The 14,722-nt window shown below is 41.4% G+C and overlaps 1 protein-coding gene across 2 annotated transcripts in view; it reads left to right on the forward strand.

Moving 5' to 3' along the window:
- The window catches only part of MAP3K20 (mitogen-activated protein kinase kinase kinase 20), a 167,095-nt gene that overhangs the window by 139,303 nt on the left and 13,070 nt on the right, over positions 1–14,722 (forward strand). For both annotated transcript variants that reach the window (XM_046659428.1, XM_046659429.1), the window contains exons 15-16: positions 1,209–1,271; positions 2,242–2,334. In XM_046659428.1, coding sequence (XP_046515384.1) covers positions 1,209–1,271; positions 2,242–2,334 — 156 coding nt within the window. The remainder of the gene's footprint in view (positions 1–1,208; positions 1,272–2,241; positions 2,335–14,722) is intronic.

Below are 14,722 nucleotides of genomic sequence, written 5' to 3' on the forward strand. Positions count from 1 at the left end.
GTCAGGGCTGTGGACCCTCCACCTGACTGTCAGAGCCAGGGCTGAATCAGTGACACCTGGGGGGTTCGGCCGGCAGGTGACACTCTCTTAAACTCAACTGGGTCATGGGTATTTCTAACAAATAAGCTAATGTGAGAGGGAAAGATGAAGGGGAAAGGGTCATGGAAACTGGCTCTGGGAGGGTCCTGCATGCACTCTTGGGGCAGTGAGGATAAATAATGCTTCAAGCTGGGCGTTTCAGGGCGGAACCTCCAGACCAGAGGAGCCCTCCTGGAACTTGTCAGAAGTGTTTCACTCACACACACACACATCCTGATGGTGAGAATGTGCCCTCCATTCTCTGCTCTTCGCTGAGGAAGGCACCATCATTGTTGTATACCTTCTCAAAGAGTCTCTCAGCCCTTAAATGATAGGTCATAAATCTGGAAACTGGAGCCGTCTTTCCAGCTACCCTTTTGCTCCTCAGTTGTCCCTTTAAGCCTGTCTTGGTTCCTTTTCCTGCGTGCCTGGAAGCCCTCATGTGGAGGGGCCGTGTAGAAGGAATAGGGCCAAACATCCATAAGTGTTCATTATATTGTCAAGTGTCAGCAGCTTTTATTTCACTTTAAAAAAATGCATCTAATTTTTCTCGCATTGGCACTTTTTTACTCTCTACGTGATACGTTCAGTTCACAGAAAAGCTGGATTATACCTGATGAGTATTAAAAAAATCATAATTTAAATTGTCCTCCTTTCCTTTCAGCGTTTCTTTGTGCTTCCTTGGGGGGGAGTGTTGGACACATACCCACAGAAAAGCCGTTACAATGCAATAAACCCTTTAGTGAGATTTCAGCCTTAATGAAAGTCTCTGGTGATATATTCATGTTCTTTGATGTTTTTCCCACGGTTACTCAGGGTGACAACTGCATTCTGTACACTAGAACATTAACTTGTCACTACTCTGCTCTACCGGTGTTTGAAAAATGGTTTTATTTATTGTTTGCTCTGAGATTTAATGTCTTTAAAATATCTTCCTGTTCCATTAAATAATTAAAAACTACCTATAATACTTTGAACAATAGAGTTTATTCTCAATAGATGTTGGATGTTAACATCCCCAAGATATTTTATGAACTCACTAAAGAATGCCTTGATATGTGCACAATAATTTTAATCCTCTCTTGGCATTATGGGATCATTAATAAAGTCATGTGATTTTTTTTTTACAGTTAGCCATTGAGAAATTAACCTATGATTACCTAAACCTGTTTCACTTCCCACCACTAATTAAGGTAAGTAAGCGTTTTTCTTACTGAGAATACACTACTTTTATTGACGTATGCACCTGCCACATCCACACCTAAATTTGCCCATGTCGGGAACTGCTGTTTGAAGTAAAGAATAACCATATCTGTTCAACAAAAGGCTCTTTGAGTGAAGCTTAGGATGTGCATAAATTGAACACCCTTGTTCCCTGCAAGTTGAAATATTAACAATATATTCATGATAAGAACACATGTCACTGTGGTCGCTAGGGGATGTAAGTGCTAACATTGCAGGTGAGGGCCTCTGGCCTCCACCTGGCCCTGGAGACCTTTGTCCGACACATAAGCCACTGAAGGAATTCACACACAAGAGCTCTGGATTAGCCCCTGCATTGGGGGATGGGAGATCAACTGTTTGATTAATATATTAGTATATTTAACATGTTATTTTGAAAATAGTCTAACGGTATATGGCATACTTTGTTATAAAATTAGTAGATGCTTGCAGTTAATACACAGGACTCTTATTCACTAACAACCGTGGTTTTCCATCTTTAAGCCCTTGAAGGTTCGTTTTGTTTCTCTGCTTGGTCCTCCTTCCACATCCACTCTAGGAACTGCATAATTCCTCTTTGGGAACAGCTTGTAAATATCTTGAGTGCTGTGAAATTCTCAAGGGGAAGTCTCACAGTGCATCTCCGGGGCTCAGTGCATTTCTGGGGTAAAACGGCACAATGCAGGATGCATTGTGAAAAATGTGAGACCGTGAGATTTAATTTGTGGTGCATAAGATGAACCATTGGGAAAAGTTCTGAAAGGCTTAAGATGTCATTTCTCTTGCTTTAAATAATTGCAATTTGTAGTTTAATCCAAAATAACCAGAAGTTAAACAATAGATTAGAATAGAAAAACTAGTGCTGAGAAATCATCTCCCCTAGATGAGAAGTAAGAGTACAAACTCTATCTAGAATAAATGGCGTTTGGTTTTCTGTTTTAGGACTCAGGAGGTGAACCTGAAGAAAATGAGGAAAAAATAGTGAACCTTGAACTCGTTTTTGGTTTTCACTTGAAACCAGGAACTGGCCCACAGGTAAATCACATTTTAAAGTCTTTGGAGAAATTTCAATCTAATTTGCTCTTTTTCTCTCCTGGAACTCCATGGTTTTATACACCCCCCTACCAGCTGGTAACTCGATTCTGAGTAAATTTATAGACTTTATAAAATAGAATTTAGTTGAAAGGCTGCCAGCTGCCTCCATAATCCAATCTAGGAATCTTACTCTTGAAGAGTCCTGGGCGAGGCCACCCAAACGCTCAAGGAAGCTCACCGTAAACCACGGACAGGGTTGGGGGTGGCAGGCGCTGGATACCCAAGTGATCGTTCGTGCTGCTGGCGTCACAGCTTCCTGGTTCCTGTTTCTTGAGGGGGATCAGGGTTATAATACGGGGTGTAAAACAGCACCGAGAATGGAACTGCAGGCAACGTGGAAACCCAAATTAACAGCTCTGAACAGGACGGCAGGGCATTGACCAGCACTCCTTCCATCAGGCTTTCACTTTATGTTATTTTTAGAGGACGGAGAAGTGATTTGACCTAGGTGGCATATGAATTGGAATCCTAATAAGTTGTGTTACTTTGGATTACTGTAAATAGCTAGTGATAATGATAACTTCTATTAATTGCCCACTTATTGTGTTCCAGGCGTACAGGATTGAGGTGTAGATGCTATTTTCCCCCATTTTACAAGTGAGGAAGCTGAGGCTCGGAAAGGTTAAGTAACTTGCCCAAGGGTTACATGGCTGGCAGGTAGCAGAGTAAGGATTTGAGCGCAGGCCTCTCTGACCCCAGAACCAAGCTCCTAACTGCTGCACTATTTGGACCTTTCCTTTCAGGCAGCCAGGAGACCTGGTAAACACAGCTCCTCACAACCTGCAGCCAGTAGCTCTGAAGGGCTGGTGTAGACTCAGCTGGCCCACCGGCCCTTCACTAATTAAACCCTGCTTACCCCAGGGTGTTCCTGGAACCAGAGCTTTGGAATGACTAGAAATTGTTGCAAGGGGTTGAGTTTCACCTGGGGCTAGAAAGATGCTCTTTCTAGGCACCGGACAGAGGGTCCCGCCTGTGCCGCTGCAGGAATGTCGGTTCTTTTGCTGAAAGGAAATCTTTACCTCCCTTGTTTTGGCTGCATAACTTGGTTGAGTGAAAGCTGTTCTGACTCGAGGTTTCTAGTGTATGCATACTCTTCTTTTCCCTCTGCAAATGGTCACAGTCTATTCGTTCCTGTTGTTAGAAGCAGCTACAGAAAGGGAGCGAGAGTATAAGTTCCTCTCTCTCCAACAACAACCAAGGGCCCTTCTAACCCTGAGATTCTGCGGCTGTGGGCACCCCCAAGTCCATCTGATGGTAAACAAATTGAATATTTTCACTTGCCTTGTTTAGTATCCTGGACTCTATGACACTTAATTTATGAGTACCCTGTGTTTAAACTTTTTCATGGCTTGTGGGTGGTAAAAGAGGGAAGAATTTCCTGGAAAGAGTAGTTTCCACCAAGAAAATAATTTTCAGTTAAAAAATACATGATTTAATGTGGAAAACTGAAAAATATATTTTTTAATAAAAATCAGAAACTATAAATGATATTTGATAACAAATACTGGTCGTTTTTCTTTTTACTATAATTGTGTAGACTTCTTGAATCATTGGCTATCCGCAAGGCCTAAAGTCATCATTTTTGATATTCTGCTCATCCTTAGTCACCCATGCAAAGTAATAATTTCATCCATTCATTCAGCAAACATTTACGAAGGACCTACTGTGTGCCCAGCTCTATGCCAGATACTCAGAATACAGAGTCAAAAAGCAGTCCCTGCTTGCAAGGGACCCATAGCTTATCAGGAGAAATAGATAAGATCAGTGAACAGTTATAATACGGAATGATGCATTTTTACAGCATCATGCACATCGTTCACTGGAAGCATACTGGATGAGCATTGCAAGCAGATGCAGAAAGGGGTCAGAGGAGGATCTTGAAGTGTTCTTGGTAGAAGTGATACTTGAACTAAAATTTGAAAACCTTTAGCAATTATTAGGTAGGGAGAGGACATTGAAGGCAACAGGAACAGCATGTGCAAAAGCTCAGAAGCATGAAGCCAGGAAAACACAGGGAGCTCCTCCTTGGGCATGTTTCTATGAGACCTCACAACTCAACTCAAGCATTACTCTCTGTGGGATGACTTAGCATGGAGCAGGTGGAACAGTGTCATGAGACTTAAGGCCAGGGAGGTGACTGGCGACCAGAAAAAGAACTGTCTTATGTGCTAAGCTAAGGAGTTTGAAGAGTTTTAAGGAGGGAGTGGATAGGACCCGATTTATGTTTTTCAAAGATCTTTCAAAGCACAGAGGAGGATGAATTAGAAAGGGGCTGAGCTAGAGTAAGAAAGACCTGTGAGCAGGTAGTACAGACAACCAGGTGAAAAGGGACTCGGAGCTGAGGCTGTGGCAGTGCCATGAGAGTGCCAGTAGGTCCAAAGACACTCTGAGATGGAACTGATCACCTGTGTCACAAGCTGGAGATGGGGTGAGTGAGAGGGAGGAGCCAGGATGGTGCTGAGTCTCTAGTGTAGGCAGTTGGATAGACGATGTTATAATGTAATAGATCAAGAGTGAAACATGCAATGGGGATGTAAGGCCAAGGAGCTAAAAGTATAAAGAAGTGACTGGAATGGGTGAAGTTAATCAGAAAAAGCTTTTTTAGAAGGAATGAGTTTTGAAATGGGGCTTGAAGAGGTTCGTGGTCATTTGCAAATAATTTTCCAAATGTAAAATTTAAAGCTTATGCTTAGAGGGTACTTCTTTCTAAAGAGCTCAAGTTATTTCATAAATGTCATCTGATTTATCTCCTTGGCATTTCTGGGAGATGCATGAGGCACAGTATTATCATCCCTGATTAGGAAACAGATAGCAAGAGAAAGTGTGTCATCAGTCTAGGGTGAGGCGAGGACAGAACTGAGACCAGAAATTACATCTTTATTATTGCCTTTGTATTAACATGTGCCAGCGCGCATACCTGACCCAAGATTTTTGAGCCATCTGTAAACGTTCATAAAATAATCCTAGAATAAATTACTATCCAGTTCTAAAGAAGTTATGCCAGCCTATACACCTTTGCCTTATGAAATGTTTTCTCACAAATGTCCTTCAAATTGCTGTTCCAGTTCCCCTCATGAACACCTTGTTACCTTGACCCTTAAAGGTACAACCCAAGAGAAAAAGACTTCCTCAAAATTCCAATGAACTGAGTTCTCATAAACCCATCTTCACGGAAAAGGTGACGCCTTTACCCCGTCTCCATGACCAGAATGACTTACGAAAACATGCTGGAGCTTTGGAAGTTGCCTCCAGACCTGAGTTTGCATGGCGGGGAGATTTGCCTGACCACTTCACCTTTTCCATAACAAATAAAATGAAGGATGTGTTCTAATGGTAGCCATTGAGAATAATGTGTGACAGTGACTTTATGATGAAAATAGTAGCTACATTTTCCCATTGCTACTGAGAAGGACCACCAGCTCACTGCCACTTACGATTGGTATGCCATTTCACTCACTGGCCTACTAAGAGGAAACAATGAAATTATGACCTTATATACAAATATATGTGGAGGAAAAAGCCTCTCATCACAAGACCTGTCAACCTTTTGGGCTTAAGAACTCAGATTAAATTCTTTTTTTTTAGCCTCATTTACAGCCAGATGGATTATGGCACAAAAGTGAGGTTGATTCACCCGAGTGAGGAAAGCCATTCACGTTTGAGAGCCAGTGCCTGCTACCGTGGTCAAGAGCCGTTGCCTGACGCCTTGCCCGGGAACTTAGTCTTACCGCCACACGCCTCTGGATAACCAGGCCCCACCAGGCTCTAGTATGACATACACTTTGAGAATTCTTCCACTAATGAAGTGTCCTTTTTCCTTCCCTTTTTTGAGACACACTGGCAGGGAAAATGATTGGACCAAAGGCTTCACTGACATTTCAATTAATAATAAGTGAGAATGGGTTTTACCTGTTTATTTGACCTAGTTCTAAAGAGTAAAATTAATTATTAATTTAAATAACGTATGTTGAGGCAGCTTTGAAATTATGACACTGGAATTGCAGAAATTGGGTCTTTCTCAGCTCAAAATTTTCCCATGCTGGGGCTTGAAATGATTATGATAATTATTATTATTTCATACCTCTGCCAGACACTGTAGTAAGTACGTTGCAAGCATTTTTCTTATGTTATTCTTAGAATCCACCATCGTAGGGGGCATTCTCCCTGTGTCATCAACAAGAAGAAAGGGGGGAGGGGAGAGGTATAGTTCTGTACCCCGACTCCCCACCTAGTAAGGCACAGATCCGGTCCAAGGCCCCAGTGATGGTGTCACACTGCCTCTTTTTGAAAGTATCATCATCCCCCAAGATAGGTATATTGGTAATAAAAAAGGCAAATTTTTTTGGTCAGTTAGTACTAAATTACCACTATTTTTGTTTTGTGTAGAAAGTGCCTAGTGTTTTGTAATCTAAGGCCTTTGACTTGGCACAAAAGAAAGGGGCTTCCAGCATCTCAGGCAGCTTCATGCACTCCCCAGGGTGGCAACCACCCTTTTTAATTGAAATATTCAGTCACATAGGGTTTATTATTATATCTCTTATAAACTCACCAGTTAGGAATATTGATTCTCAAATTGCCAAGGAATAAACTATCAAATCACCCAGCAGTTTTCTCATAAAAACCTTTGAGACTTTGTGACCTAAAAATTCAAAAGCAGAGTGATGAAGGAACTATTTGGGAGGCCATCCTTTCCTCGTGAGTGCTGGACAGCCACATACTTTGTCCCTCGCGTCCTTATTCCTGCCTCTCCCCAATGAGGCAAGGAACCCTGATTGCAGCTGGGCTCCTGTGGGACTAAGTTGATTTCCTGTGGTCAAGAAGAGACTGGGGTTAGAGAGAAGCCTCGGAAACTGCTCCCTGGCTCCCCCAGCGCCCTGGCTACAGTGGACCCTTAATAGAGACTGGCTTCTGGACTCTAGTACCTCCCTCCAGATCACCATCACTTCCGATTGCCTTTTGAGAGGGATTTTGAAGGGGCAAGCGAACCAGGAAGAGAAAATAAGAGGAATGTTTTGAAGAGGTGGGAGCAGAACTAACTGCTCCCATCAGAGCGGAAAGCTTTTCCTGTCCACCTTCTCTCTCCTCCTTCCACCCGTCATTGTTGGCACCTGGCCCCCTTCTGCCACTCCCCACCGCAAGAAATTCAGTCAAGAGGTCTGCTTCTCCAGTTGTTTCATCTATAGGTTAAAAACGCTGCTTTTTACAATTACTTCCCACTTATTATTGTGCTTTTAGGCCTTTATTAGACTGCTTATAAAATGTTGCATTTAATAAATTTAATTGAATCTCCAGGCCCTTTCTCAGAGCACTATAAATATCAAAAACTGTCAAATAGGGCTTTTTTTCCTTTTGTGTAATTTTATGAATGGATAGATAAACATGAATAAAATAACAGGGCACAAAGAAAGGGATTTTGTAAGGAAGTAAAAAGCCAATACCTTTTGTAAATTTCAGAACAGCTAAAAGCAGCACTTTTCTTTACTTTGATAAAGTGTCTTTATGTCTTGTGTTTATTAAAAACAGTGTAGGGAAGTTTATTTCCCATGATCAACTATTTTTCGGGGGAACAATCCATGTACATACACATGTGTTTTTGTGTGCCTAAGTATATGAGCTTGCAGGGATAGTGTTCTATAAGAAATACAAGTTTTAGCTGACAGCAAAGGAGCAGATGCAGTGCAGAGTTTGACTTCAAGACTTGCCGCTCATTTCTAATTGGAAGGTGACAATGGACTTTGCCTAGCAGGTTGGGCAACCTCCTATAGAATGAGAGCAAAACTGGGAGAGGTGTTCAGTACGTACTTGCTGATGGATTGATAGTCATGTGTAGAAATGGCTTGCTAGAAAATGGCTAACAACTGCTGAAAACCCCCCTAACTTGCCGTGTTTGCAGATTTCCATGGTATAAATACTCCCACCATGGCTGGTTTCAAGTTACCCATTGACATCACTGAACTTAAAGTTGGAAAGAGATGCGAGCAATCACCCCATGGGAGCTGGTTCCAGCACACTATTGGGTCACTCTTAATCTCCTTAATCAAGATTATGAATTCCTTTTAAAACAATGGAGAGTGACGAAGTATACATGATAAAACATAGGTTTGAATAAGTTCTAAACACATTACTGCTAGTTTCCAGCTATTATGATACGTGTAGTCAGCTCAAAGAGAGCTCCAGTCTCCCAATGCATCCATTGTTGGCTTAGATCTCCTTGGGTCACCACTGGCTCGTATAGACACACTGACCATATCGTATGAATCAAAAATTAGGATTTGAGTTTATAAAAAGTAAGAATATACTTATGAAATAGAGAAACAAAATTTAAATTTGTGACTGTCTTTTAAAAATGTTGGAACAGTCATAGTTGTTGACTCCATGATGACAGGCACAGTTGTTGATAATAATAGAAAAGATGGTTGCTTTTAGAAACAGATTTTTGCAAGCCTCTGGGGATCACTGTGAGTTTTGCAGAGAGAAGACCTTGATAACCCACAGTGACTTGTGTTTTCTGAACCAAAAATTAGGTCTTGAGAATAATTAATTATAAAAGGGACAGATTATTTGAAATGAAATTAAAATCACTATGTTAGAAAAGCAATGTTTGATGCCATATCAATCCTGGACATTAGGATTTGGACTGAAACAGCTTACCTGGTAAACAGTGCCTACTAACTAGGCAGTCTTTTTTCAAAAATCATATTTCTTGGAGACATGGGAGGTGGGAGGAGAACTTAGTAGGTACAAGAGCTGTTTTCATATTTTGAGGGTCCTGGGTAAAAGTTTATTTGCAGCCCATTTCTCAGTATTAGAAAAATTGTAAGCAGTAATTCGGCAAGCCAAACCACCTTCCCTATTGGTTAAGAAGCCCAGTCTGTGATAGAATAGGTTCGTGGTTATTTGGAAATCAATAGCAAGACTTACTATTCTTTTTTACCAGGATGAATACCTAGTACCTTCCAATTTCAAATGCAGTTTTAAAGAAATGAAGAAGCACTTTCCAGACATGTCAGCTAACACCTGAACCATCTCAGGTAGTCAAGGGTGTAACGCATCACACGAAAGTGTGTCTCACTTGATTTGTTGCACTTTATTTTAACATCATCCCTAAAGTCCCTTTTTCATACATAACTCAAATAACAACCCCAAAAAAGGCAACATAACAACCTTATCTCCACTGGTGTCTCGTTGGCACCAATCTGCCCTGACCTTAGACACAAGCCATTGTTAAGGGTATAACGCATTTACATATTTTGCAATAAAACATCAGTTATTTGCATTACTGTGTCAAGTTTTATTTGATTCTTTCACCTAAAAATGACTCATTTTCCTTTCTTGTATTTTAAAAACCAACTACTCTAAGCTTGTTTGAGAATAATCAAAAATTGCCCATTTAGCTAGAAGTCATTTTCTTTTCAAAAGGCAAATGTTATTTAATCTTTCAGCTGTTCATTGTGCCATCATAAATACTTTCTTTTCAGCACAGTTGTGGGGACTGAAATGAGCCCACTAATTGCCTCCCATTTCGACTGACATGTGGTGGTTTAGTGGAAAGAGAACACAGCAGGAGAAGGAAATAGGAGGCTGAGAAAATGAGAGCTAATTATTTTCACTGCCTCATGTCAGGCTCTGTGTCAGCCTTGTTTTTACAAACTGGAAGGTTTAGCACTAAATAAAACAAACTGGCGTCATGTTTTTATATACTGGCAGTGTCACGGAAGCAGCTGCACATCTCAAAGACAATATAATGCCTGCGTTCGCATGGACACCATCTGACAGACACTGTGAGCCACGGCTAATGAGGACATCACAGTGGTGCCAAGTGAAAGGTGCTGAATTATGTATGATTCTTCATCAGTACAGCAATAGTCCTGTACATCATTATGAGACATTGTTTTGCTGAAGAGATTAAAACATTCTTAGTTCCAGACCCTGCAACCTATATGCGCTGAAAGAGGTTATTAATGGAATTTTTAGGGAGAGTTTCTTGTGGATTTCTTTTTGGTTGAAAAACAAATCTCACGGGACAAAGCCGCGATGGGTCACGACACTGTGTAGATAAAGAAGAGAAGCAAATTAACCATACTTGCATTATCTTCCTTTTAAAGGCAGCATAATAAAATAGAGTGTAGCGGGGTTAGACATAATGATAAATAACCCAGGTGCTGTCACGGGATGTTCCACTCTCCTGCCTTTAAAACAGCAGGTTCCAGCAGCTTGAGCTAGATAATAGCAACGCACGCAAAGGAGCCTTCGGAGGCCTAAATCAACATCTTACTAGTTTGAATACCAGCATGACCAGCGTTTCTATCGTACTTTTATTTCATCTCGCGTTACTTCTTACATTTCACAACAGTCGCCTGGTATGAGACTGTGTCCCTCTTTTCCCCCTCTTCAATCTTAAAAAGTTTATTCCGACCTCTATTTCGTATTTTAAAATGTTTCCTCAGTACAGGCCATTTTGAGGTGGAGGGGCCTCTATGCTAGAATCCTGAGGTTCTCTGGTGATTTTCCCTTTTCTCTATTCATGGGGTAGGGTGGTGCTGGGCATTTTGAAAACTAGTGTCTCTCTCAGTAGACTGGGCACGCCCAGGGTTTAAATTCCAGTCCCAGCGCAGCTAAGTGAACTGGCTGCAAATCTCAACATTTGCCGAGCCTCAGTCTGCTCATCTGTAAGATGGGGCCAGTGCTATCCATAACAGGGTAAGGCTGTGAGCATTAAGTAATGTGGATTAATCTCAAAAACATTATGCTGAGTGAAAGGAGCTGAACATACACAAACACCTGCTGTAAAATTCCAATTCTGTGAAGTTCTAGAGCAGGCAAAATTAATCTATGGTCATGGACATTGGAACCGTGGGTGCCTCTGGTTGTGCAGGGAGATCAACTGGGAAAGAGGAGGAAGGAACTTTCTAAAGTAGTGGAAATATCTTGCTTGTTTGGGTGGTTACGCTGGTATATACATTTGTCAAAATTCACTGAACTGTGCGCTTAAAAATCTGTGCATTTTATTATATCCAAATTATACCTCAAAAAAAGTTTTGTCTGCAGCCTTCAGGTAAAGGTGTTGTGTAGGAGCTTGAAAGCCTAATCTGGGGGTTTTTCCCTCTGAAATGTCCTGAATAAGCTTAGCCCTAGATTTTTAAAGATTTATCTGTAGTGTTCATATTTGCAATGAACTTTGGTAGGAAAAAAAGTAGACAGGCAGAGATTGTTGTCTCTGAATTGCCCAGAACTTAAAATGATATTTAAAGTTTAATTTCTGTGCTACCTTCAATCTGTTTTTCTATTTGGAAAATTTACCTCTGTCTTGATTATTTCTTTTTATTCCCTCTCTCTCTCCTTCCCTTCCTTCCCTCTTTCCTCTCTTCCATCCTTTTTGCAGAAGGGAGACAGGATATCTATGTTTGGTGTCACTTGTATCAGCTCAGAACTCCAAAGAATTTTAAACAGCTTGCAAAGAATGTAATAGTGATTTCTCACAAAGAGATACTTAATTTAGCATTAACTGAGTGTTGTTTAGGATTTTATCTTCACAGTGTTAACAGTTTCTGTTTTAGTTGGCTGGTAATCTTAATTCAGAAAATTTTTTCACATAATTGGCGATGCTGGAGCAGATCACAGGAATGCCTTCTCACCCTCCATTAACCACACACTTGCTCCTAAAATTATCCAGGTATTTCTGTGGCTGCCCAGATAGAAAGTACATATCCTGGGCACCCAACAGAATTGTTGTTTTCCTCACTTTCAAATGCAAAAATTCCCCTCTCCCCAGTACAATTCCATCCATTTCTTTTTTTTTTTTTTTTTTTTGAGGAAGATTAGCCCTGAGCTAACTGCTGCCAATCCTCCTCTTTTTGCTGAGGAAGACTGGCCCTGAGCTAACATCCATGCCCATCTTCCTCTACTTTATAAGTGGAATGCATACCACAGCATGGCTTCTGCCAATCGGTGCCATGTCCACACCTGGGATCCGAACCGGTGAACCCCGGGCCACCGAAGTGGAATGTGCTCACTTAACTACTGTGCCACCGGGCCGGCCCCTCCATCCGTTTCTTATAGATTTGCACTGAGAGGCAGAATTGCTAGTAGTAAGGTTTGGATAACTGTTTTTTGCTTTTCAAAGCTCTAACAAAGAACTTTCCAGTGACCCGCTCTGCTCCTGTGTCAGTGGCTTTTGCTTATTGATTAGTAATTGCACACCCTAGAAATGTGCCTCAAGATACAAATTTGAACAGTGGGAATGTCCTCCTGGGTGAGAATCTAGTTATGAAATAAAAACCCGTGGTAGTCAGGACCTGTCCTATGATTTGCTTGCACAACTAGGTGGGAGCGGGCTGTTTCTCGTTTGGAAAGTGGAAGTTGTGCCTAGCCACAAAGCCTAAGCCAGGGCCAGAGGAAAGTGTTTGTGATTCCAGATCCTGGCCAGATCAGTCAAGAAAAGGAGCATACAGAAAGTGTGAGCCATATGATTTAACAATGATCTTTTTCAACAAAGGAGGGAAAGATTGGCTATGTTGGACTTGTTAGAGACTCAGTATTTCAATCTCTGCCATGGAGACATATAAAGGAATTCACCAAGATAATTTGGACCATTTGCTGACTTTGGAAGATGGGACTTCTCTGTAGTGTAATTCTTTTGTTAACCCATAACAAGGAACAGTTCAGGATTCAGAAAAGACTGTGGGGACCCTGCTCTTCATAGCACGAATGGACCACCTTGATTCAGTTCTGAACTCCACCACATGCTGTGTGATCTTGATCAAATTACCTCATCTCTCTATGCTTCAGTTTCCTCATCCAAGACAAGGCTTTCTGGCTGTCAGTCACATTTCATAGCCATTGTATCTCCAGACTTCTGATGGTTCCTATTGGTAGGGCCGCATCAGGATCTGTGGAAGCAGGAAAGGGCAGAATTGGTGTTAGGTAATCCATCTATGTAAGAAGATACAAGTTTATTCCTTCTATTTATTTCATAAAACCAGTTGTTGTTATGTTGCCACTTGGCTGCACCTTCTTTTTATCAACCCTGGTCATTCCCTGGCACCAGAGTTATTCAGTGCCCTCTGGATCCCCAAACTCCTGCCACGTGAGATGCTCTGACGCAGACTGCCTGCTCTGGCCAGATCCTACTCTAGATACTCTTTGTACCTTCCTGCCTGTCAGAGCTCCCTCACCTTCTGACCCATTCCTTGGATCGCTGCTAGATGATGGGCCCTTAGTCTAATGGGAGCTGTGTTGGTGACCAGTATTGGTAACAATAATAATTTCTCCTTTTTGAGCTCCTAATTTGACTCTGGCACAGAGCTGGGTACTTTATTTACGTTATCTCATTTAATCCTCACACAACACAACAACCCATTCGTGAAGAAGGAACAATGAGGTTCAGGCAGGTTACATAACTTGGCTGAGGTTGAGGGGAAAGAGAAAACTGAGATTCAAGCTCGGGCAGTTGGACCTTAAACTTGTGATCTTTCCCTCGCCCCCTGCTGCTCCCCCAGTAATGGCTTAATGTGTGCTCCTTGTCTATATTGTTTTCATTTTACAGGACTCATCAGTGCCTTAAGCCAAATGAGGGAATGACAGGGCCCTTTCAGACTGCCAGGGGTGAAGCGGTTTTGGAAAAAGAATCCTTTGAGGCCGCCATGAACTCTCAGAATACAGAGTTGTCTGCTTTTGAATTCTGCCCATCAGGATTGAGAATTGGTCACAGACATCCAAAGTGACTCTTGAATGTTTCCGATTCAAAAATCAATACCCACATTTCTGTCACTCATATCAAGCCAAGATCAATAGTTCACCCTGGGAAAAGTAAATGGTTTTTAAATCAGAGCCCACATTCCCACTACCTGGTCCTCATCCTACCAAGAAACTGAAAAGGTACAATTGTGGATGTAAAATTTTATGTGAGGCTCATAAACATGTGCAGTTGTTACTTTTAGTGATATTATTGATGATTTAATTCAACTTCTTTGTTATGAAAATCTTTCCAATGATCAGTTGGTTAGGAACTCGTTACCCATCTGCAGTTGGGTCCTGAGGATTTCAATAACTTGTTTAAATCCTGGTAGTTGTGAACGATGCCCACTGACAACTTATGACTCCTTGTGTAGCAAAAACGCCAGGGTGTCACCTCAGGGTAATTTGAAGTTGAGCAGAATTTAAAGAATTCCATGACTTTATTTGTGGATTACTTTTGTTAACTAGGCAACAATGAAATCATAGATGCCCTGAAAATTCCTAGGAGGTATGTCAGGGCATTGACAGATTAAGTTAACAATTTAGGTGAACGCTGCATATTCTCTTTCTCACTCAGCTTTGTAACAACCAG

The sequence above is a fragment of the Equus quagga genome, chromosome 4 (genome assembly GCF_021613505.1).
Source record: "Equus quagga isolate Etosha38 chromosome 4, UCLA_HA_Equagga_1.0, whole genome shotgun sequence".
NCBI classification, from domain to species: domain Eukaryota; kingdom Metazoa; phylum Chordata; class Mammalia; order Perissodactyla; family Equidae; genus Equus; species Equus quagga.